The following is a 24,059-nucleotide window of genomic DNA, read 5'->3' as shown; positions in this document are numbered from 1 at the left end:
CAGCCTGAAAAGAGAATGAGAGAGAAAGCACTCGGAATCCAAGAGAGCTCTTCTAAGAGAAAGAGCCCTCAGAAGAGCAAGAGGTTCTCCCGGCCAACCCTCATCTGTATACTGGGAATGACGTTGCATGATATGCAATACTCCATTGGCCAGTTGGGCCCTCGATGCTATCTAAGTTCAAATCAAAACTTAGAAATTGAGGGCCCTTTGTCTCAGCTATGCTCCCCTCCTTCAGCCTGTTGTTCTCCCCCACACTGACAAAAACACCTGAACTGAAGGGTCCTTGATGTCTCAGCACCAACCGTAAACCTCAGTGTGATATCAGCATTATTCTCATAACAAATCCCAGACTAAATCCAAAACACATTGGATCCTAGGTGCTAAAAAGAAAACCTTAACTCTGTCCCAGTCAAAACCAGGACATGGTGCTTGAGACTTGTTGTGTGTGTGTGTGTTTTTTTTTTTTTGTGGGGTATATTAAGTATGGTATGAACACAATTTCTGCAGTGATAGATATGGTGCTTCTAAACCAAAACTCTAAACAGGAGTCCATAAATGTGATTTTTCTTTTAGTTATCTATGTGCACACCTGCATTTAGATACTCATATGATCATAGAATCATAGAATGGTTTGGGTTAGAAGGGACCTCAAAGAGAATCTAGTTCCAACCCCCCTGCCATGGGCAGAGAAACCCTCCACTACACCAGGTTACCCAAAGCCTCCTCCCACCTGGCCTTGAACACTTCCAGGGATGGAGCATCCACAACTTCTCTGGGTAACCTGTTCCAGTGCCTCACCACCCTCAGAGTGAAAAATTTCTTCCTTATATCCAATCTAAATCTGCCCTCTTTCAGTTTAAAGCCATTGCACCTTGTCCTATCACTACATGCCCTTGTAAAAGTCCCTCTCCAGCTTTCCTGTAGGCCCCCTTTAGGTACTGGAAGGCTGCAATAAGATCTCCCTGGAGCCTTCTCTTCTCCAGGCTGAACAGCCCCAAGTCTCTCAGCCTGTCTTCATAGCAGAGGTGCTCCAGCCCTTGGATCATCTTCGTGGCCCTCCTCTGTTCATGTCCCTCTCCTTCAGTTGTTTGGCTGAATTGGAATGCTTTTCACAATAAGTTTGTTTTGTTTTGTTTTAGTTCTCATTTAATTTTGATATGTTGTACTGTAAAGTTTCTTTTGGTTTTATCTTTTTCCTCCTAATTTTTGCAAGATGAGGGAGATCCCAGAGAATTTACTCTCCAATTTTATTCTTTTTTTTCCAGTGTGACTATGCTACTTACAAAAGGTTATATCATACTGCATTCCTGACAACTTTCCAGTCCAGATTTTTAAGATAGGTTTCAGTAATGCTTAGAAATAGGTTGCAAGCAAATGAATTTTCATTTGACTAGGCTTTAAGCCTTGCATTTGAAAAATGTTAGAAAAGCATCTTGAAAGATGTGCTAGCTAACTCTGGATTTATTTTCCAAACATTGGAAATTAGGTCACAGTGATTATAGACTGTGTTCTACCTTCATGTATGTGTCAGAACCCATCTGTCTTATTATTATCAGGTCATACCTGTGAAAAAGGTCTCAAAGGACTTGTAAGAGGCAAATCTACTACTAGCTTGGTATCCTGACAGTTAACCTTAGGTCTACTATGAATTTAAAGGAGAATCTGTTGGATGTGGGCTGAGTAATGTCAGATAAGGACCCTGCTGTTTGTTAAGCTTTTTTGTATTTTAAAAACATACCTTAGAGTTTAATTTCAAGGCCCTGCTTTTCTCTAGACTTTGAAATCAAGCTCCCCAGAACTCAATTTGTGACCATAATAGCATCTGATTTTCTGGGAACTTTGTAGTGAGAACTTTATATTCCATACTTTAGGCCACTTTTTAACCTGTATCACTAGTGCCCTAAGTACCAACCACCAGCTTCAGTGAGCCAATCACCAAGTCTCTGTACAGAGAGAAAGTTTGTTCTTTCAGTCTAGAGAAGACTTTATAGATGAGTCACCTGAATGAGAATACAGGATGACGCTCTTGGTTCTCCCTTTGGGTCAGAACAGTTTACCTTGCTGAGTAATCTTTCCACAGACTCTGACTATATTTATTACTAAACCATTGTAAATGGAGGACAGGGAAAGCTCAATAAGATTTCTTCAGGAAATTTCTTTAGTTTCCATACTGCACAAATGTTTTCTTCATCCTTGTAGAAGTACCATTCTCCTCCCTTCTGTCTGTAGCCTTTTTTGCCTTGGGCTGTGGTGCCAGCTGCTGCCTCAGATGGGTTGAGAACTGTATCTTTAAGCATCACTACTTTTTCTCTGTGGCAGTTGTCCTTCAACACCAACTCCTCGGTGTCCTAGAAACCTCTAATTTCAGAGGTCTAACAGCCCTTTTTTGTAAGGCTCTGTTCTCTCTTTCCTTGAACTGTTTGCTCTGTAATGTCTGCTTGACGACTTGATGTTCTTTACAAGGAGGACTTTGGAGGATTTTGTTCACACTTTTTGAGTCCTTGAGTTGTTTAGCTGACATTCTGCATCATCTCTCTGGGGCGAATCCATGGTATCAGTTCAGAAGCCCTTATGTTTTTGTGGTGAGGCCTGCCATCCATTGGCCCGTGAGTGGATGGGTGTGACAAGTCCCTAAAAATGTTCTGATTTATAGCTGGTCGTTTTCCCTAATTGTGTTGCAGAGAGATCTTGGATTTTTGAATGCTGAGAAGGAATGCCTGTCTCCTTCACTTTGGGTATCACATTCACTAGAGTATGTCTAATTTCAGGGCTCATCTGCAAGTGTTTATATCTTTTCAGATCATGTTAGTCATGAAGAAAAATAATTAGTTTTTGTAGTCCACTACAGTTTTGAGAACTCATCTGTCTCTTAGATCGCTTGATAGTTGTTTGCCATCCCTCATGCTAAACTTTCAGTGATCAAGTCTGGATGTAGTTTGCTCCTTCTGTCAGGACCCAGTATTGGAATTATCACTGGCATCAGACAGGATGTCCCCTAGTTGTTGAAATAATGAATGTGGGAGAAGGGAGGTGCTTCCTCACTGTTACAGCTATATGTGTCAGATCCAGGAGTAGTTTTCTGTATTCTTTAGTTTATATGTTCTATTACAAGAGTCATGATTTTCTTTTTTTTTTTTTAAATTGCTTTGGCCATCTATCTTGAAATGAAAAATATAGGAATCATTTAAAATTTGACCTGTGCTGGCTATTTAATTGCTTACATACATATTTTTGATGTCTGCTTATAGATGCATTGTTGTGATGTAGAGCACTATATAATGTTGTGGAATGGGTTTTTTTTTTTGGTGGTGAGAGATAGAGGGAAAATCTGCTATGTATGAAACATTTATTGACTTAAAATCAACTACCTTTGCGTCCTCTTTTTGTCTATAAAGGTGGCTGATTTTGTGCAAGTGAGAATTAGTTTAATGATGCACTTTGTATCTGAGAAAGATATTAGAAGAAGAAGTAGAAAATAACATGTTGCCTTTTCAGTGGCTGTTTAATGATGTTTTGATGTGTTAGTGTATCTTGAGTCTATGTTTTTCTTAGGAAAATGAAGAAAGAAGCATGAAGAAAATCACTTGTTTGTGTTCTTTTAATTTCAGGCAACTAAGGCTGGATTAAAAATCTACAGACCAGGAGTTAAACAAGATGATGAAAACTCTGGTGGCTGGTTTAGTTGGATATGGAGCTGGTCAAGTGAAAAAAAAGATGAACAGAAACAAGAAGTAAAGGGTTCAAGTATGTTCATTTAGTGGTATTTTTTTCTGTCATTATAAAATAATTATTAGAATAATAGGTCCCTAACAATGGAACTTTGGATTTGTTTAATATTTGGGCTATCAGATTATTGATGTTTACATTTTCTCTTAGCCTTTTTTTGCTGACGAGGTTGCTAATTGCATGTTACAGAGGTATCTTACAATTCCTTCCATAGGTCTTTCTGAACTGTCTTCAATTTGTGCTTACTCCAGCCACAGTTTTCACACTTGTCTGCATGGTGTACTGTGTGTGGAGATTTGAAGGCACTGCTAGAAAAGAGTAGCAGTTAATAGAATGTAAACAGTTTTACTTCCATTCATTTTTATGATTTGTCTGTTTCATATAGTGTGTTAGAGCTTGATTCACTTAATTACAGGGCACCTAGTAGAGGTTGTGGAACATGGAAAGTAAATCAATTGTTAGCAAGCTAGGAAATAGACTAGGTCAGAATAAAAGTATAATTGCATTTTAAGGCATGCTTTAGGAGACTCAGTACTTTTCTTTAAACCTCAGGGTTTTTGCTTTTACTAGTTCAGTGCAATGTTGACAGTAACTACTGTATGTTATAGAGCTACCAAACACTGGAGAGTGTATGACAGTATTTACATTTTTCAGATACCTATATTGAGTTTAGCCAACCTTTTTCAATGTGACAGGTCTTGAAGAGCTGATGACACCTGAAGAGAAGGCTAAACTTTATGCAGCAATTGGATATAGTGAAACAGCTGTGGATCCAACCCTTCCAAAATCAGTAAGTCATAACTGACTATGATACCAAACAATTAATAGCTTTATCTACTAATAGAAATCTAAAGACGATAGGAAATCACTTTTAAAACTACTTGAAGCTTTGTCTCTGCAATTGGATACTGTTCTAATGTGTTTTAATTAAGTTACTGTATGCTGGCTTTGTGCAGAACAGAGCATCCTTAGATGTAGTATCAGGAAAGTGGCTACAGAGCTTACTTTGGATATTCTGAAAAAGTTCAGAATGAAATTTTGCTCACTTAAGCTTGAATAAATTGTATAAGTAGTATATTGTTGTTTAAGTTATAAAATACTTCATCTATCCTCTTACAATATTCAGAAACTTTTTTTAAAAGTGCACTAAGGTTCACTGGAATCTTAAATATTACTGATAGTAGATGAAATGGAGTAGGGGAGTGTTAAAGAGGTGATTGAAGGACGGTGGTGGGGAAGAGCAACATTTTGGAACCACTCAGAAATAGTCTGAGAAGTCATCTTTATGTGAGGTACAGTGGACTGCCTTCCAGCTTTACATCAGAGGCCCTTTATGTCAAAATGTGGTGTAGAAACATCAAAGGCCTATGTTCCTAAGCACAGTCTACTCTTACTCTAACCCTCCCTCTTTGTAATAACTGTTTGGGCATGACTTTTATACCAGTTGCGATGCTATTTTTCTAGTGCTATGAATAGCTTATGTCAAACTGGTATTTGTGGTTTTTATCTCTTCATAAACTGTGTCAAAATGTGTATTAAAATATTTTACAATCCACTGTTGTTTTTCCTGTGTGTCTAGTACGAAGCCATGAAGTTCTCTGTGAAGTTATTAAGCATGTCTATATCACTGAGGGAAAACAAGCACACTCCTGAGCTGGTAGAATTTGCATTATCCGGCTTGAGTACAGTATTTACCCAAAGACCAGGTGCACAAGCAATAAGGTGAACTTTTTCTGTCCATCTGTTTTTGGTCCTCATGAAATGTTGATGATAGCTAATAGGCATTTTAAGGCTTTGTTATGATGTTTAATGTGCATTTTTCACTGTCATTCCTTGTGCAGTTTGGGTGCAGAATCAACCTGTAACTGATAGAAAAAATGGATGGATATTGTTTCCACGATTAAGTTCTCTCCATCTTCAGAATTTTTTGTGTCAATACAGTTTTTCTCCCTTTTTTCAGTTTACTGTTGTTACGTACAAGCAATCCAGTTATGAACTTGTTTCGTGCTTTGAAAAGGGACTATTATTGAAACTTAATCTGAACAAGATGGTCCTATATCGACTTGTGCTTAGGCATTTAATATGACTGAAAAGTTCCTGAGTTTTCAGTTGAGCTTTTATAGTTGCAGAAGAAAGCAGTAACCGATGATTTTGGGTTGGTTTTGTGCTCTTGCAGTAGATGATGAAAAGCAGTGATATGTTAAATATTTTATTTTCATTTCAGGTGTAATGACTTAAAAATTCTGGGGAATGATAGCCTTCCTGTTTTAAACCTTGTTCCCTCTACTTTGGGGGCATATTAGTATAATCTATGTGTGATGTTAAGATGCTATTGATCTTGCTGTGTTTTATGCAAAGGTTGGGTTTTTTAAGTTTTGCTTGCAGCTTTTCTGTTTGTTCCCCTGTGCACCTAAATGGCTTTAATAGTGCTATCGTGCTGAGAAAAAGGGAAGAAAATGTTGTATTTTTACAGTGAAATGTTTTCCTTTGAGTGTCGGGCCATCCAGATCTTCAAGTGAGAGCTGTTAAAGAGGTGTACAGAGTATTACAGGAAAATAAATCCAACACCAAAAAAAATACTTCCTCAGACTAATAAGGCTATTAATCCTGTGTTTCCCTTGTGGTGTTTCTTTTATTTCTCTGCACTAGAACCCGTCCCTCCCTGCTATATCTCTCTTCCCCAGTATAAACTGTGTCATCTAATTCCTGAGTTTATACTACAGAATTTCCATTTGCCTGTCTCTTTCTTTTGCTGACACCTGTCCTCCTGAAACATGTATGAAGTGAATAACTTGGAGCTCCTTTTTTATTTATTCAAGGGTGGCTAATACACACAAAAGATAATTAAATGGAAAACAGTTAACACATGGATGTGTGTGTTGTATCCTTAGACTAAGCTACTTATATTTGAGGTAGGGTAGACATACGTTGTTGTTCCTGTTTTTGTGGTGGTGGGTTTTTTTGGGGTTTGGTTTTTTTTTTTTTACTTTCAGTTCATTCCTTATACTCTTACCATCTAATTGTACCTAGCCAGATGGATATTACGTCTGAACACGCTGTTTACCTTTCTTTACAGATTTGAAACAGAAATTGCTTCACTCGAAGTTACAGGCATGTCCCAAGAGAAGTGTATGCCCTGTCTATTGTCTTCTCGAACGGTCTATTCGGATGAGAGTACTTCACTCTTAAGCATAATGTTTGAGACCAATCCTTTGGATGAGAAAGCAGATCAGAGGCTTAGAATAGAATCACAGCCACTGGAAATAGTATATGATGCAGTAAGTAAATATTTGAATTAGTTTAGTTATAAATCTTGAAAAATCTAACTTAATAGTAAATTTGCCATGAATTATTTTTGCTTCATTTTGACAGATGACATTAAATAGCCTGGTGGATTTCTTCAGGCCTCCAAAAGATGTACATTTGGAGCAGCTGACATCAGCAACTCTGATGAAGCTTGAAGAGTTCCGTGAAAAAACATCAACAGGCAAGTACTGCACGCTCTTCTGATTGCATACTAATCAGAGATTGATTAATTAATTAGATTGAGACTACACTAATCTCAGAGGTAGAATAAAAAAAAAGGAATCATATCAATATAATTAATATGTTCAGACTTGCAGTCCTTCTCAAGACAGAGTTCTTAATATTGTCTTCCAAGCAGTAGAATGTACTTGGAAAATATTGGGGAACTGTGCACTGCAGAAATGAAGGAACTTGCTACACCAAAGTAGTTGTGATTTTCCAGCACCACTAAAAGACATTACAAAACCTTAGTTTCCCAGAGTTCAGCTGATGGACTCAACTTTGTTCTTTTACAAAATGGAGGAAAAAAAAGTATTTTCTTGAACTTTCTATGTCACTCAAATACAGTTAGGCATTGAAAACTGAAAAAATCTGAATTTTTTTACTAATCCAAGTTATTTTATCTTGGAAATCCTGAAAAATTGTTGCCATCCAGTTCTTCGTTGACTAATCTAGCAGGACAACATTGACTGTGGCAGTACAACATTTGATAATGTTGGAACAGTTCTGATTGCTTTCTTACCAGTGTGGATGTGCTGCAGTGCTTGTTGGCACTTGATGGCTTGAGGCTGCATCCTAAGGCAGTTTTCAGTACAAACGTGAAGCAAGACCATTCATTCCTCTTCAGATGACCCAAAACCCAGACTTTGATCTCAAATGTTCTGACAGTCTGAATTTTTTCAGATTGACATTTCAGACAGCATGATTTTTAAACAGAATTTTTGTAAGACCTTATATTTTCTGGTCTTCAAGATGGAGATGCTTGTGAGCAGAATCAATGTAAACTTTAGTATCTTAGTAGTAACAGCACTAACAGTTTGGCCAGTGCAGCATGTACTCCCAGTAAGAACTTCTAGAACAATTGAATTTCTGAATCTACAAAGCATAATGGGTTAACTCAGCAGTTGCCAAGTTGCAGTACACATTCCAGTTCTTCTCATTTCGTCTCTGCTTAGTATATAACTGTTTTGGATTTACATGTGTTGTATTGGTGTCTCTACTTGTCTATTAGCATTGTCTGCTGTCATCATTTCATCTTCTTGGTGCTTTAAAGAAATTTGTAGAGCATCTGTACTTGCAAATAAACTCAGTTATCTAGCATTCACAGCTCATTTAAAGTTAGACTTGAATTTCTTTTTGCAGCGTCTTCTAATCCCATAGCTTCTGTATGGATTAATTTGTTTATAGTTACCAATTATATTATTTTTCAGGTTTGTTATATGTTATCGAAACCCAGAAAGTTCTTGACCTCAAAATTAACCTCATGGCTTCGTACATCATTGTTCCACAAAAAGGGTTCTATGACCGTACGTCAAATTTACTGCTTCTGGATCTTGGTAGTCTTAAGGTATGTATTGACCTAATGAGGTAACTTACTGAAAATGACAGGATTTCCAGTTTCTTAGTTTGTATTTTGTGGTACTGTTTAAGTAGAAGTTCCTTTTGCATTTTATGTATTAGGTGTTGATTTTAAACTGTTTTGCAGTCAAGGCAGAAATTATTGAACTCTTCTCAGTAGATTCTTTCACCCTAAAAGAATTGTTAGAAAATAGTCCTCCTCTGGAATGAAACTGCTGTTGATGATTTGAACTGTTACGTGGAAAACATCTAACCATTTTTTACCTTACAATATGAAATAGTAAACTTTTTTTCTATGTGATTAAATGGTGGCCTTATTTTTAATATTACTATTCTTGTTATCAATTGCTCTTTGGTAATTCAGTTTACTTCAAAATGAGAAAAGTAAACATATTGGCAATTCATAGAATAACATGGATAAAATTAGAGATGCATTTGAGATACTTCATGCAAGGGAAAAGTAAAAAAGATAGTTTAATGATGTATTTAAAATGATAATTTAACACTATAAAATCATAGAAGAGGCTGTTCCTACATATTATTACTCATCGGTGAACTCTTCTTACTCATTGATGAACTTGTGTTCTTTCAAGACTAATGATTTTACGTGTATATAGGCAATTTATTTCTTTTTAGTTGTACTCTGGGTAAGAATGATTCTGCCACTTACTGTCTGTTTAGATTGCCTTATCTACTTTTTAATAAGAATTTGTTTCAAAGCTTAAAATCTGGCTAAAGTGAGGTAAGTTTTCTGTCTCTCCTACTGATTGAGGTTTCTGAGAATGTGGCTTTCAGTTGGAATATGTCAGGTGCTTCAGAAAGTGTAATTAGTGGAAAACATTGCTGTGTAAATATTTAAAATAACTTGGATTTACAACCAGATCACTTATTTCAGTGACTAATAATTTTACCCACTCTTCTGAATGCTGGTTATTAGTAGGCACTTTGTAGAGTTCAGTAGTCAATCTGTGTATTGATTGAAAGCTTGAGATAGCCTCCAGGACCTAAGAGTGGGGCAGGGAATGGAACAGCCCACCTTCTCTACTCCATCCATAGGAAGGTACTCTCGGAATAATACATAGAAGAGCGTGTTTCAAAATCAGACTCCAGTAGATGTCTGTGAGATTCTTTTTTTTTTTTTTTTTTCTGAAATGGATGAGTAATTTTTGTAGTGAATGTGACTCTTCGCTGGGTTCCTGTCCTTTAGTAAAAGTTAGAAAGCAAGATGAAGGAATTGGGCAATACCAAAAGAGAATAGTTAGATACCTCTCAAGATATGATTAATAATTCTGTATTGACTTTGAGTGACATATGCTTAGGTGAGTTGTAAGTCACTTGTTGAATAATTATGTTTAATGCAAAACAAATAGTCTCTTTGCCTCGATTGTGTACTGGATAAGGTCAAACCCCACGGAGGAAAATGGCACATAAAATTAAAACTGTATCTCAATGCAGATATATAAGTGGGCTTAATTAAGGTTACACAGGCAATATTAACTTGATAATTCTGAATTTTCTATCTGCAAGTTATTTTTAATGTAAATATAGTCATAGTTCAGTAGCAATGCGAAAAGAAATGCCTTAGACACTGGTATTTAAACCTGTCTCATGGTTATGAACCTTACATTGAATGCTATCTGGGTCTGACAAAACCGCTATAGATCCAAAAGTATTAGACATTTAAGGATGAGGACAGCCGCATTTTGTCAGAGACGAACAATAGAGAGAGCAAATACAAATTGAAATTAGACTAAAATATGGGTATCCCAAAGCCGAGTCAAAGCGGCATTGGCTGATATTAAAGGAAAGACACTGAACACTGATGAACAATCCAAATCATTTTTCCCTTTTACTCTGTTTGGCTAATACATAACAGAGTAATACCACAATTAAATTCAACAGGATTCAAAACCAGATTTAATGTTTCTGAGGCAATTAATGCAGTAATATTTTTATATATTAAAAAACTGAACAGTTACTCTACTGATTACAAAGCGTTTGAGACTTTATACTTTGGGGTATGAGTCACTTATTAAAGAAAATTGCCTTATACAAAATATATTGTATAAAACTTCATAGATTTTTGTTTATTTTTTTTTATTTTGCTTCTTTTGTTAAAGGAGAAATGGAGTTTAATACTCTCCTTTTTCTTTAGGTAGGCTGCTAATTTTAGCCATCTCCTCTGATGTGATGTTTCTAAGACTCTGAGCCCTTACAATGAGGACTTCAAGTTTAATATTTTGTTGTGGTAACACCAAGTGTTTGTAGGACTAATGCACTGAATATTTTTGAAACTGATTTATACTTTTCTTTTTGACTGTTTTTAAGATGAAAAGCAAAAGTCGTTCTGATTTATCAGAACTCAAAGTAGGACAAAGCACTATTGAAGATATAATGTCACGAGCTTATGACAGTTTTGATATCCAGCTCAGCAGTATACAGTTACTGTACAGCAAGCATGGTAAGTATTTATGAAAGTAAACTTTCTCTGTATGAGTGGAAATATTTTGATTGTTGATATGTCTTTTGTGTTTTTAACTGAAGCAGTGGAGAATCTTTGGAACATACTTCTTTAAACTCATGTTCTCAACTCAGTCCTATGAACATGTTTTGAATTTCCAAAACATACCTTTAGGTCTTAGATTCCAACCTTAAACTTTTTCTAAATCTCTTATTTTTGAAGACATCTCATTTGGTTTGTTGCGTAGTAAATGTACAAGTGTAATTAATTTATTTGTGGCATTTTGCTCCAGTGCCTTTTCCTTGCCTCCCTCCAAGTTTAAAGCAGAATCCGCGAGTAATTGTAAGTTTAGTCGTTTTGTGAGGTTAAAGAAAGGATCAGAATCCCTTAATGAAGGAACCTTTTACTAGTAGTTTGGGAATTAACAATATAGAGTCAGAACTAGAGAAGTCTTAAACATACAATTCTTAACCGTCTGGTTCCAGAGGGTAATTCAGAGTCTAACCTCCAGTACTGTGCACGTTAAGAATTGAGCCCTTGGAAATCTGTACCATGGATGGGGTTGCTGTTGAGATGTGAACGGTGGAAATGTCTTACATGTCTGAAGTTCGGGTCTTGTATAATGTACAGGTGTTGATAGAGCTGGAAAAGAGATTGTGTCGCCTGAAATTTTAGCAATATATACTAACTAATATCAAATAGTTTGTTTTTGTGGTGTGTGTAATGAGAGGGAATCTCTTTCGGTGTTTAAAGCTTAGGTTTTCTTTGCTCTTCTAGATGAGAACTGGCAAGAGGCTCGGAAGCTGAAATATTCATCTCAACATATCTTGCAGCCTTTGGATGTAAACGTAGAATTTAGCAGGGCTATGGTTGTTACAGATGCAAGAATGCCCAAGTATGTGCTATTTCCCATTTGGAAATTTTGTGGTAAATGACTTTTTAGGGGAGGAAAAATAAAATCAAGAATCTGATTATACTTGTGCTATTTTACGTCGGCCATGTGTGGATCTTAGAAGTAAGATACCTTCATGGAGAAAAATAAAGACTAAACCTAACAAGTTAACAGATATTGAAGAGATGATAGAATTTAAACTTTTATAAGACAAGTATGTATAATATATGTAAAGATTTTTATTAAAGATGTTAATACTTGTTCTAATTAGGTCTTTCTGATAGCTATAGTTCAGTTTTCATTGGAAATACTGAAGAGCAAAAAATCTGAGCTTACAGAGTCTCTTTTATAAACATCACTAAAATATTCTGAAAAGTAATGTACGGTCATACTCCCTGTCTTTCACTTAGATTATTCATCTCGTTTGTTTACCTACTAGAGATCACTTCTCGGGGAAACTGCTCTTAGTGCATCGACTTTGCACTTAGGCTTATTTGGCAAAAATCCTATTGGTTATGGAAATTGTACTCAGTCAGAAGAAAATGTATGTTGCTATTAATGATGAAACTTTAATGTTAAAAGATCACTGAGTCAAAGTGGCAAAGGTAACTTTGCCTGTATTTTGGAAAGCACATCTTCACTAATGGCTGATAAGGACACTACTACCTAAAAAATCCCATCGGTTTTGAAGTACTTGCAAACTAGCACATTAACGCATTATGAGGTAATTTGTTTTATTACGTTATTGATAAGAATCATATTCTTATGCTACAACAACCTAGCATTTGCTTGTTTCATTCTTAAGACTGTTGGAAATTCAGATTTTATCTAGGCATTTCAGAAAATTAATGGCATAAAAATAGACCTGTTGCAGAAAACTTTTAGTGCAATCAGCAAAATCAAGAGGCAGTTTATGAAATAAGAGAATGACAAAGAATCTAGAATTTGCTTAGTCAGAAAAAAAACCCTAAAAAAGATGTACCTCACCAGTGCTTGAGTTGTGAAGGCAGATTAATGACTGTGGTAGACTGGTGCCACCTTCTGGAAAGCTGGGAGGCCGCGTGGTGCGTTTTGATTCTTGACTTTACAAAACGTCTTATTCCTTCACTCCTTACTCTTTCTCTGTTTGGTGGGGAAGGTGCGATAAGGGAAATGGGACTCACAGGAACCTGTCTTTTTATGTCAGAAAGTCCAGGGAGACAAAGTGAGGTTTCATTTCTATGCTCATATAACAGAATGTTGTTTTAATGTGGGTTTGTAGTCGACATCTCTCTGAGTTATGCTAGTATAACCTGGATTAACTAGTGTCTGCTCTTAATGAGAACACCTATTGTAGTGCTATCTGTCTGTCTTAGCTATCCGATGTGTTTCTCTTTTTTGGCAGTCTATGTGCCTAGACTGATTCCAGGAATTTTTTCACTAATGGATGTTATTTCTGTATTCTGAATTCTCATACCATTGCTTACTTGACAGTAGACAGTTTCTACCTGTGTCTAGAAATCGGCAATTTCTCCTTGCGCTGAGACAGTAATATTTCTTGGAGATCAGCTACTGCTTCTTTCTGAGTTCCTGCACTGTCTACAACTGTTAGGAATGCCACAGACAGCAGTTTGGTACTAGATAAGTGTATGCCACAGTGAGTTACTAATCATAACTACTGCTTCAACTTGCCCCAAGAGCAAGTAACCATTTCAAATAATGTAGAATATTGATACCATGACTCGGTAACAGCTGACCTTGTTCATTTGGTACCTGATTCAGTCTCCAAATGCTTCCAGGATGTGTTCTGCAGGTGGTATTACAATACTCTAAAGTCATCTACCAGTCTTGAAATGACTGGTACAGCAGCTTTTTACCTGATGGTGGAGATTTGACTTTTTCTCTCAGGGCTTGTTGCTGCTCCTTCTTGTATTGAGCTCTTGAAAAGTCTGATGTCTGGAAACAATGAACTTCTGCATAGTGTATATCCTGTTAGGATCGTATGATGATTTTTTATATTTGGTTGAATAGCTCCCAAATCAGTTAAAACTACAAATGTTCTATTTTCTGTTGGTCTCTAGCTTTGACTACTCAAACGCATCAATACTATCAGTATCCGTGTAGCTTTAAATGCCAAATCTCTTATTATGGCTGCTAAATCTCTTTTTGGTTTTAAGAACGGTCAGTTAAGGAGTGTTTATGTACAAATATTTAGGCCCATGTGATCTTAAGTTGAAATTGTGCACAAATGATAAAAATTAACTGATAGATTTTGTGTCAGCAAGCATTCCCTAAACTGTACATTTAAGTAATTATAGTTGAATAGCATATTGCATGAGTATTGCTCACATCAGTTACACATATATGAATATATTTTTAGTGTACATGTAGCTATTCGTTTATGTTCCAGTTTTCATAGGTATATTTGCATATAAAGCCAGCATTATATGCATATAAAGCCAGTATTATATTTTTCTCAAGCTTTTTTATTAATGTTTGGAACTGTGCTCTAGAATAGCGTAATTCTGTTGATAAAGCTGAGTGGAAGAATGCTTGTTCTACAGCAAAAATGAGAACCAAAACTGCTTTGTTTACGGTAGTAGAATTTTATGAATGAGTCCCTTACTTTGGAGGGCACCTATTTTACTTTAAAGTATCTAAAAAGCAGGCAATTGAGTGTCTATACTTTTTCAATTCTTAGATATTTGTAGTTCCTTGGGCAACCATTGAGTCCAGTTGAATTCCTTGTGATTTTGTTGTTCAAAAATAGCGATGAGTTCACCAGGACTTTGTGCTGGCTTTGTTTAGGAAGGCAAATTTATATATTGCTCCCTTGAAGAGAATGCTAATTTATGTGATTTTCATTTGTTGAAGACCACTGTATCAAGGGCCTTTCACTGTTAACCTGTTTTTTTGTTTGCTTGTATTTCCTAGCCCTTCCAATGGGCTTTCGTTCTGTGGTTGGATCTGAATATCTGCCTTTCTTTAACTTCTGAGAATAGGATGTATTACTCCTTATACTTTCTCTCACTTCACACTGGGAAACACTAATATGATTCTGTAGTTTTCTAGCCTATGTAAGTTTGATTTTTCTTTTTTAGATGTTTGTTTTGTCCTGTGATGCGATTCCCCCATTTTCTTACGGAGGTGTCTGGGAGTCTGTCATCGGGTTTTTCAAGCTGTATGAAGGCAGTACTAGAATACCAATATTAAGAGCATCCTTCCATATAATAGTGTTCATTAGGAAAAAAGTATCAAACTTGAAGGAATGTACTTATTTGCAGCTTTGAGAATAGCATCCTTAACATTTCCTTACTTCTAAATATAACTAGTCTGAGCTTGGAAGAAGTTTCTGCGCAGATTTCCTCATCAGTTGAAGTACTTAGCTCTTCTGTGCCTCAGTCTCTACAAATTTGGAATAATTGTATTCTGCTTCCAGATGTTTTCTGAACCTTAAAAACTTTTGTTAAGAGAGCAGTGTAATGAGTCTGAGATAATTTCTAGTTACCTGCCTGGTATCTGCTAAGTGCTTTCCGTATAACTGCATGGACTCTCTGTTGCACAAACATTCATCAAAGATGTCTTAACCTTATACATGAATTTTTGTAGGGAGGTTTAAGTGCAACGGAAGTAAGAATTTCTAAGTGTCCTAGATTACTGGTGCATTCAATCAGTAGATGGACAGGTCTTTTCGAACCTGGTAGCTACACTTCTGCCTTGCCTCTCTCTGTTAAAATAGAAGAAGAAAAAAGAAAAGTCCACATTTCGGTCTTCCAGAACTGGAATTAAGAGTAAAAGTCAGAATCAGTTGAGAATTAATTCCTTAAGAATTTGAGGATGTGAAGAAATTCGTAAACTGTAGGAAACTTAAGTACTTGCTGTTACAGCTTAACACGTACAACTTTGTGCTTGGCTTGGATAGGTATGAGGAGCTTTTTTTTCCAGTTACTCTGGTAGTCTCAAAGTTAGTTGAGGGTGATTGAAAGTTTTGGGGTTTTTGTTCTAACACCTTCTCCAAGGTATTACATTTTGTGTTCCATTGAAGACTGAGCTGTGAGTTAACACACAAAACTGGGAGGAAAGGGGAAGTCCTGTTACTTATACCCCATGTCTTACATTGTTGGAAGCAGTTGGCTTATTGAACTATCTGTTCTAACTAGATGTTGTAATAAAAGCGTAATGATGTTCTTGGAGCCAGTTTTCTACTTACTTCTGTTGTGCTCACTTCTGTGAGAAACTACGATGGGGTTTAGGTCTTTAAAAGGTAATTTTCTACATTTGAAGTGATTCTGCTCTTTTTTGGCCAAAGATTTACTGCTTTCATTTTTAAAGACTTACTTTCTTCTTTTATCTCCTTTATAGCTATGCCATTTATTCCTTTGCTAAATATCCAGACTACTGCTAGAGTCAGCTTAAATATACATAACTTCTAGGAAGTGTTTTGTGTACTTTGCTGGAAGTTTTGGGCTGTAAACATTCTTATGTGAAAAAAACAACAACCACCTTTTCTGTAAAAGCTCAGTTATGTGATTTATTACAAGTAATTAAATTAAATACACAAACAAGAGAGAATAATTTTTGATTGTGAGGAAAATATGCTGTATGTAACCAAATCAGAAGTGGTTATTGATATTATTTAGGGTCCTGATCTGCAAGACATACCAAATGGAAATATGAATTCCATTAATAACTGGGTATTTGCTGGTTAAGTAACTCTTCTGTGTGCAACAGAAGTTATGTACGTATATATTACATGTAATGGTTAGATTAATGGTTTTCTGACCAGAAAGACTTGTGTGTTTTTCAGAAGAAAATTAATGTGAAGTTTGAATGAAATACTTTTAAGATAACTTTTATTGTTTACAAAACAGGTTCAAACTGTCTGGACAGCTACCTTTACTTTCTATCCAAATATCTGACCAGAAGCTGACAAGTATCTTGGAGCTAATTGATAGCATTCCTAAACCAGAAAGTGCTCCTGCTACCAGTTCTCCTCCAAAAATAACTGAGGTAAGGTTTTTAGAAAACATTTCGTTAATAATTAACAGAAGAATACTTTCTTGCTATTAGCATTATGGTTTTGAAAGGAGCAGAAGAAAGTGAAGAACAAGCATTTAGTACCTCTTGAAAAACTTGGCTAATTCTCTAAAGTTACAGAAATTTTGCTGGTTATTCAATTAGTTTAGGGTGATCTTTAGCCAATAATTATGAACTAGTTGTCCAGTGGTTGAATTTAAAATAAAAAAACTCCAAACTTTAACTACTGGTTTGTAGTTCATATTCATCTTGATTAATAAACATACTCACTTTTGTTGAGAATTGGTTGAATTGTACCTTCAGATTTACACATGTACCAGAGTGCCACAGAGTTTGGGCTCAGCTGTTTTGTATAGCAAAGAAAAGGTTGAAACCTAGGAATTTTTGAAGTTGAGGTGTTATGTGGATCTTAGAGAGGAGTTTGACTTTCAAAAACAAAGAAAAATATCCACTCTCTGTGGCTAATGTTGGCTAAACAGTGCCTGCCTAGCAAAAGTGGCAGCTTCATTTCATCTGACTGCACAGTTCTCCTCAGCTTTTCTTTATTCAGTTGTACAAGATCCTGAATCGATGGCAGTTCTGCCTTGCATGTCTAAGGTTTAGGAGTGCGGAATGAGTTCTCTCCCTACCTCCTCACCCCTTTTTCTTAGTGAAGCCAAAAGCTGCCCCAGTCTCTGTGCAACTAATCACAGACAAACTTTCTTCAAGGATAAGTGATGGGATTTTGGTTTTACGTAAATAAAATATGCACATGTAAGATGATTATCCTGTACATTACAACATTTGAATTGAACATTTGAACAAATTCAATTTGAATTGAATTATGGCATTCAACCATTACATTTAAAATACTTTAAGTGACTTTGTGCTTAGTATTATGTGTGCGTTACTTGTGACATACAAGATGAAGGTGAGGAAAGACTGTTGAGCCAGTGCGAATGTATTTGCATTATATGCAGCATCCGTGTTAAAACCTATGGTTAAACGGGTCTGCTCAAGCTTCCGTCTACTGCAAAGCTTGACAGACTCCAATTGTTGGTATTAAGTTCAGTTAATTTGAGTGGATTTGCTGCTTTGGTGGTGGCGGGTACACTCTCACACCTTCATCTTGTATCTGAAATTCTTCTGAACTGCGTTACCGTCACATCACTTCTGAACCAAACGCGATATGAGATCCTTTTTCAGAGCTCTGCATGTGAACTTTTTCCTTTATGTTTTGAGTTTCTGGAGGAATTGTTCTTGGGCTGAGAAAACAGAATACTCTTCTGAACAGATCGTTCTGTGTTTTTGCACTCTGCACTTTCTTGTGCTTTGGTACGAGAAGACTATCCACTTCAGTGTGGAAGGCTTTATTTCTCATGATACAGTGCAATGAATTCAAGTCACTCAGTTTCTTCTCCTTGTTGTCTTAGAATGTGAAAGTGTTACAGATGAGATGTTTTCACAGTTACAAGACTCAGATATGGATATATTCAGTAAGGTCAAATTATGCAGGCTGAAGACTGGTAAGAGAAGCTGTTAAAATGTGAAGAGATGAAAAACAGTGTCTTGGAAACAACGTTCAAAGATGAATGTTTCTTTGTTGCCATAATACTTAGATTTCTGCAAGATACTGTGAGTTTTTGAATAATTGTCTAAGAACAGGCTTTGAAGTAGCAATAATGGGGAAAAAAACCCAAGCAAACAACTCTCGTCTGCAGTCCAGAGCCAAAGTCACTCTAAGAACACCACACACCTCTCTCCTTACTTTAGTACTCAGTGAAAGGCACAGCTATACTAAATATGCACATGGAACATGCAGATGAGAATTATTTACAAACTCAAACCACTGAGAAGACTTTCTGAGGCTCGATGGGAAGTCTGGCTTTGGTGAATAAACTCTTTGGTTACCTTCACTAAGAGAATTTGATTCTATCATATATAATACCACATGGAGCAAAGATTCTTGTCCTTTTGTCCACTCTGGTGGCAAAGCAGTGACATTTCTCACGTTTTTAGTTATTTCTCTGGGTTGTACATAACTATATCTCACAATTAAAGACTCTACTAGCATCTGTTTTTCCAGTTACATGAAGAAATGAGATTCAACAAGGCTAAATGCCACATCTTATGCTTGAGTCATGATAACAGCAAGCAATGGCAACACTACAGGCTTGGGGATGAGTGGCTGGAAAGCTGCCCAGCGAGAAAGAACCTGGGGGAGTTGGTCAACAGCTGGCTGAATACGAGCCAGCAGTGTGCCCAGGTGGCCAAGGCGGCCCATAGCATCCTGGCTTTTATCAGAAATAGAGTAGCCAGCAAGACCAGGGAAGTAATTGTCCTCCCATACTTGGCACTAGTGAGGCCGCACCTCAAATACTGTGTTCAGTTTTGGGCCCATCACTACAAGACAGACATTGAGGTGCTGGAGCCCATCCAAAGAAGACTAATGAAGCTGGTGAAGGGTCTAGAGCACAAATCTCAGGAAGAACAGGGAGGGAACAAGTTATTTAGTCCGGAGAAAAGGAGGGGAGACCTTATTGTTCTCTAAAACTACCTGAAAGGAGGTTGTAGCAAGGTGGGTGTCAGTCTTTTCTCCCAAGTAACAAGTGATGAGGGGAAACAGCTCAGGTTGCACCAGGAGAGGTTTAGATTGGATGTTAGGAAAAATTTCTTCAGTGAAAGGGTTGTCAATCACTGGAACAGACTGCCCAGGGAAGTGGTCGAGCCACCATCCCTGGAGGTATTTAAAAGATGTGTATATGTGGCACATGGGGAAGTGCTTCAGTGCTAGGTTAACAGTTGATCTTAAGGGTCTTTTCCAACCTAAATGATTCTGTGATTCTATGAAATTTAGAATCAATTCTGTCTGCTCTGTTTTCTCTAGCTCTTTTTATTCTTGTTTTCTCACCTGCCACTAGTATCATGCAATTTTTATAAAGAAAAACTGATCTTTTACTGATCTCTGAAGTTGCCATACTGTAGTCCTGTGAGGGACAAGGTTTTGTCTTTCCTGAGTTTTCATGTGATGTGCTGTTTCAGTCCATCTTTTGATCTGTGAAATTTGAACCCCTTCATTGTGTTTCCTAATGTATTCTTTCTGTAGCTAGATAAATGTGCAGTACCAGCTGCCTCAACCTGATTTAGGCCCCATTTCTCCCCATCCTTTAATTTTAGTAACATACATGTTTTATTGTAATGATTTGGACTTAAAATAAGATAAATTTCCTTCAGTTGTAAAACTTCTGTGCAGCACAGGTGCATGCAATAGCATGACCAATGAGTTCAAGCAAAAAATTTTATGGTATCTCCTGTTTCAGGCTGCAATATCCCCTGTGCTCTCAGCAGCACATTTATCACAAGGTGCGTTTCCTGTTTTGGATCTTCATTCATTCGCTGAGTCAGGTAATATGATCAGTTTTAAAGTCTGATTTAGTAAACATGTCAAGCTTTTGAGTTCATAGAGTTAATTTGTTTCTTTTGGAGTAAATGACCGTTTGTGGCTTTTTTCCAGTTCTTGAGGTTGAGTAATGTTATATTCTGTGCAGCTTCTTGTAATTCACTCTGTACAAAATATTTGTGTGTTTTCTCATAGCAGTAAAATTCTATATACTTGTTCTTGCTGTTCTGTTTCTGAAGGCAAAACAGTAAAATGTTTGGTGGCATGGCTTTTTTTTCATTTTTGTCCTTGTATTTGTTACTACAAATCTCTATTCAGAACATCTGAAGTAGTATGTATCTCATTTTTTGCTTCAGTGTATACTTAGTCCTCTGGTTTTAATAATTTTCCTTGGTGAAGGATTTTTCTCCTACTTAGCTGGACTTTTTTGAATTGCAAAATACGAAAACAATGGTTGTTAGAAACTACTGTGTTTTTATAAACAAACATCACTTTGACTTCTACAGTTTCAAACAGAAGATTGACTGTGGAGGAATTGATCGTGTTTGATGCTACCTTGCTATTCAGACAACTTAGCTAGATTGCAATGTTCCATCTAGTAGTTAGACTCAAAAAATAATCAAATATATCAGTGCTATTTCAGTATCAATCACCTTTGTCGTGCCAAAACGCTTAAATGAAGAAAAAGAGAACAATACTTTTTCTCCCCTCTCAAATTAATTATATGTGTGATTTGTGATATGTGATTTGAAAGCATGGGGTAAAATTATCAGCAAAGTTAATTTTTACATCAACTTTATCACTTTAAATTCAATGTGTGTAGAATATGTGTAGAGATATGCATCTGTACATCTTTATCTGTTTTTTTTTTTTCATGAGTTCCTTTAAGTACCCAAAGGTAGAGAGAGAGAGTCTTTCCATTCTTAAAAATTATGGTGAGATGAGAGCAAACACTGGTAACAATTAATTTGAGAAAGTAGTAACTAGATTTAGATTGAATCAAATCTGTCTTTTAATTTATACTATGCATACAGCTGTGCAGTCATTTTAAGTGATTCACGTTATTTCTCTATCTTCACCCTCCAGACTGAAGAGTACTTTTAAGCCTTAGAATATACCTTTTCATGTCATTTGTTCTGTTTTGTCAGAAGAATAATACTTTTTCTACTGTCAGCTTTAACTTCACAGTTTATGGTTTTTAGGTGAAGGAAAAGAACCTTATAAGATGATGCAATCTGATTTGTCTTGGTTACACTTGTGTAATAATGCCAGGTGAATTAAAAGCTTGGTTAGGAGACTCTCCTCAAATGGGAGATCCTTGGCAGGGAGAAATCCAAAGTAGTGCCACTGATAGTGAGGTGAAAGCTTCTGTTCTGTCAGCAGCAGTCAGGCCAGCAGGAGAGTTGTTAAGCTCTTAGAACTCACCAAAGACAAGGTGAGCCATGGTTTGTGCTTTTGCACAGCTAATAGAGAATGCTGGTGAAGGAGTTAATTGATCAGAACTGGTTTGTGATGACATGATAGAGGGAGATATAGGTGTGGTGAAAAGTTGTGGAGGCAGGAGCAGAGATAATTACAGACACAGACTTTGTTGTTTGCTAATTATCAGTTAGGTAATCTCCCCGTACTTGTACATTTAAGTGTTTATAGATGTAAACATAAAAATTCTACGTCATAGTTCTGCAAAATATTGACTGTCTGAAATGTATGTGTAATGCTGTAAATTAATCCTTAGAATCAGAAGAGGAATTTTATGATGCTCTAAGCAGTCCTGTGGAAGACATGCCATTTTTTGAAGCCCCAACTGGTTCCCTCAAGCGAGCTAGCAGTATGAGACGGAAAAAACTACGCAAACAAGAATCTTTGAAGAATATGACAGAATTCCAGCTGAGGTTTGAAGTAGCTGAGGTAAAATTCCTTTCTTTTTTAAATATCTCTGAAGCACATCGGACGTGTAGTTTTTCCCTTGTTGTGTTCATGAATCCATGTCAGCAGAAGTATTGATTCCCTGTTTCTTGCTGAAAGTATTCTGTGGAGCTTTTGTCCAAGTTACTTTTGCACTTCTACATCCTTGTCATTGCTGAAATGCTTTGAGTTTTTTTCCATTTTATTTTCCAGCTCATTTTATCACTGGATTTCCTTCACCTAGCTATCACTCCAAAATCACATTATGTATTTGCTTTGGCTTAAGATGTAGCTTTTGACATCTTATTTCCAGATAGTGCTGTGATCACTGGGAAAATTTCATTAATATTTCGTCTTGTAACAAGCACTCTATTTAATATTCTGCTCCAGTTTTTCCCAGACTCTGACATCACAGTTAAATCGGTAACATATTCACTATGAGGTGTTCTGTGTGTTATTCTGGCTGGTTCAGACTCGGAGGGAAAAAAATAAAGAGTAAAAATAAAGTAAAAGAGATGGCCACTTAACACTGTCATTACCTTTATCGTTAGACTGTTACGGCTATGACAGCGTTAATGCTGCCACTCACTGTGTAACTCTACAATAAACCATAGAAATTCAGTTAACTTTACAAATTCTGGTTTAGGGTGGGGCTCACAGGGTGGCTTCGACACATAATAACTAGCTTGCAACATACCTTATTATATACTCCACCTTACAGAAAATACATAAATAAAATTGAAACGCACTGGGTTTTGTGTGATGACAAGACCTTTTTAAGAAGCACTAGTCTAAAGGCACATGATGTATTTCACATTATTCTCTAATGGAAACTATCTTACAGTTTATAAGAAAAAAATACAATTGAAATCTGTTAAGAATCACCTTCTCTTTGTTTGTTGGCTTTACAGTTTAAAATTACTTTTTTGGTTTGGTGTTCGTTTTGCCTATTTGTAGAGAGCATTATGTGGGAAAGAAGAGTTACATATTTTTGTTTTGCTTTGGCTGTGAAAGACAGACAGCAGCTCAGCTAGTTATTTACTTAACATCGTCTTTGTCATGCATTGGTGAAAATGAAAATTTCCTCTCACCTGAAATTCAGCTTGGCAATCTAACTCTTACCAGGAGAGTTCAAAGAAATTTCGGTGAAAGCAGTAAACTCTATGCTGACCGAAAATCGAGTTTTGACTGGGTGGAACACTACTAAAGGCTGTACAGAGTTGCTTTTAAAAATAAACTAGTTCATGTAAGTGTAGCTTGGGTATTACATGTGTGCATGTTTCAGGTTTTTTTTAAATAGCAGCAAACGGTATTCTAGCATTTTTCCTTGTTGAACTGTTTTTTTCTAAGACATTTGCTGTATAAGGTTAAATGATCAATACACATTAACCAGTAAAACGAATGTAAGTACACGACCCTGTATGAAAACTAAGAGGATAATCCCCTACCTCTTTTTTTTTCTGTTTTTTGTTTGTTTGGGGTTTTTAGGTTTTAATTAAATTATGCCGTCTTACTGATAATACCGAGACACCTGTGCTGCAGCTTGATGTTGTAGGATTAGGCACGGAGCTTAAATTAAAAACGTTTGACATGACCGCAAGTGCTTTCCTTCGTGAAGTGTGTCTGCTGTGCCCAGAGTATATGGGTGAGTATTTATAGTATAGTCTGAGCAAAAAATTATTCAGAAATAACACTGTAATCTGTCTTCAAAAACCCTGTAGGGCTTTCTTTTGTCAACTGAGGAAGATTTGCTTCCTAAATTTAATGTGGGTGGGGGCAAGAGGAAAGTAATTGAG

General features: G+C 36.5%; 1 protein-coding gene across 7 annotated transcripts in view; it reads left to right on the top strand.

Moving 5' to 3' along the window:
- The window catches only part of VPS13A (vacuolar protein sorting 13 homolog A), a 111,528-nt gene that overhangs the window by 17,806 nt on the left and 69,663 nt on the right, over window positions 1–24,059 (top strand). For all 7 annotated transcript variants that reach the window (XM_086628819.1, XM_086628818.1, XM_086628824.1 and 4 more), the window contains exons 15-26: window positions 3,609–3,744; window positions 4,422–4,516; window positions 5,306–5,448; window positions 6,803–7,004; window positions 7,099–7,213; window positions 8,463–8,599; window positions 10,939–11,071; window positions 11,849–11,966; window positions 16,814–16,952; window positions 20,279–20,363; window positions 22,094–22,266; window positions 23,752–23,908. In XM_086628819.1, coding sequence (XP_086484945.1) covers window positions 3,609–3,744; window positions 4,422–4,516; window positions 5,306–5,448; window positions 6,803–7,004; window positions 7,099–7,213; window positions 8,463–8,599; window positions 10,939–11,071; window positions 11,849–11,966; window positions 16,814–16,952; window positions 20,279–20,363; window positions 22,094–22,266; window positions 23,752–23,908 — 1,633 coding nt within the window. The remainder of the gene's footprint in view (window positions 1–3,608; window positions 3,745–4,421; window positions 4,517–5,305; window positions 5,449–6,802; window positions 7,005–7,098; window positions 7,214–8,462; window positions 8,600–10,938; window positions 11,072–11,848; window positions 11,967–16,813; window positions 16,953–20,278; window positions 20,364–22,093; window positions 22,267–23,751; window positions 23,909–24,059) is intronic.

Source organism: Tauraco erythrolophus, chromosome Z, assembly GCF_009769465.1.
Source record: "Tauraco erythrolophus isolate bTauEry1 chromosome Z, bTauEry1.pri, whole genome shotgun sequence".
Classification (NCBI taxonomy): domain Eukaryota; kingdom Metazoa; phylum Chordata; class Aves; order Musophagiformes; family Musophagidae; genus Tauraco; species Tauraco erythrolophus.
Note: the sequence above shows the minus strand (reverse complement) of the source record. Positions and strands in the feature narration are given on the sequence as shown.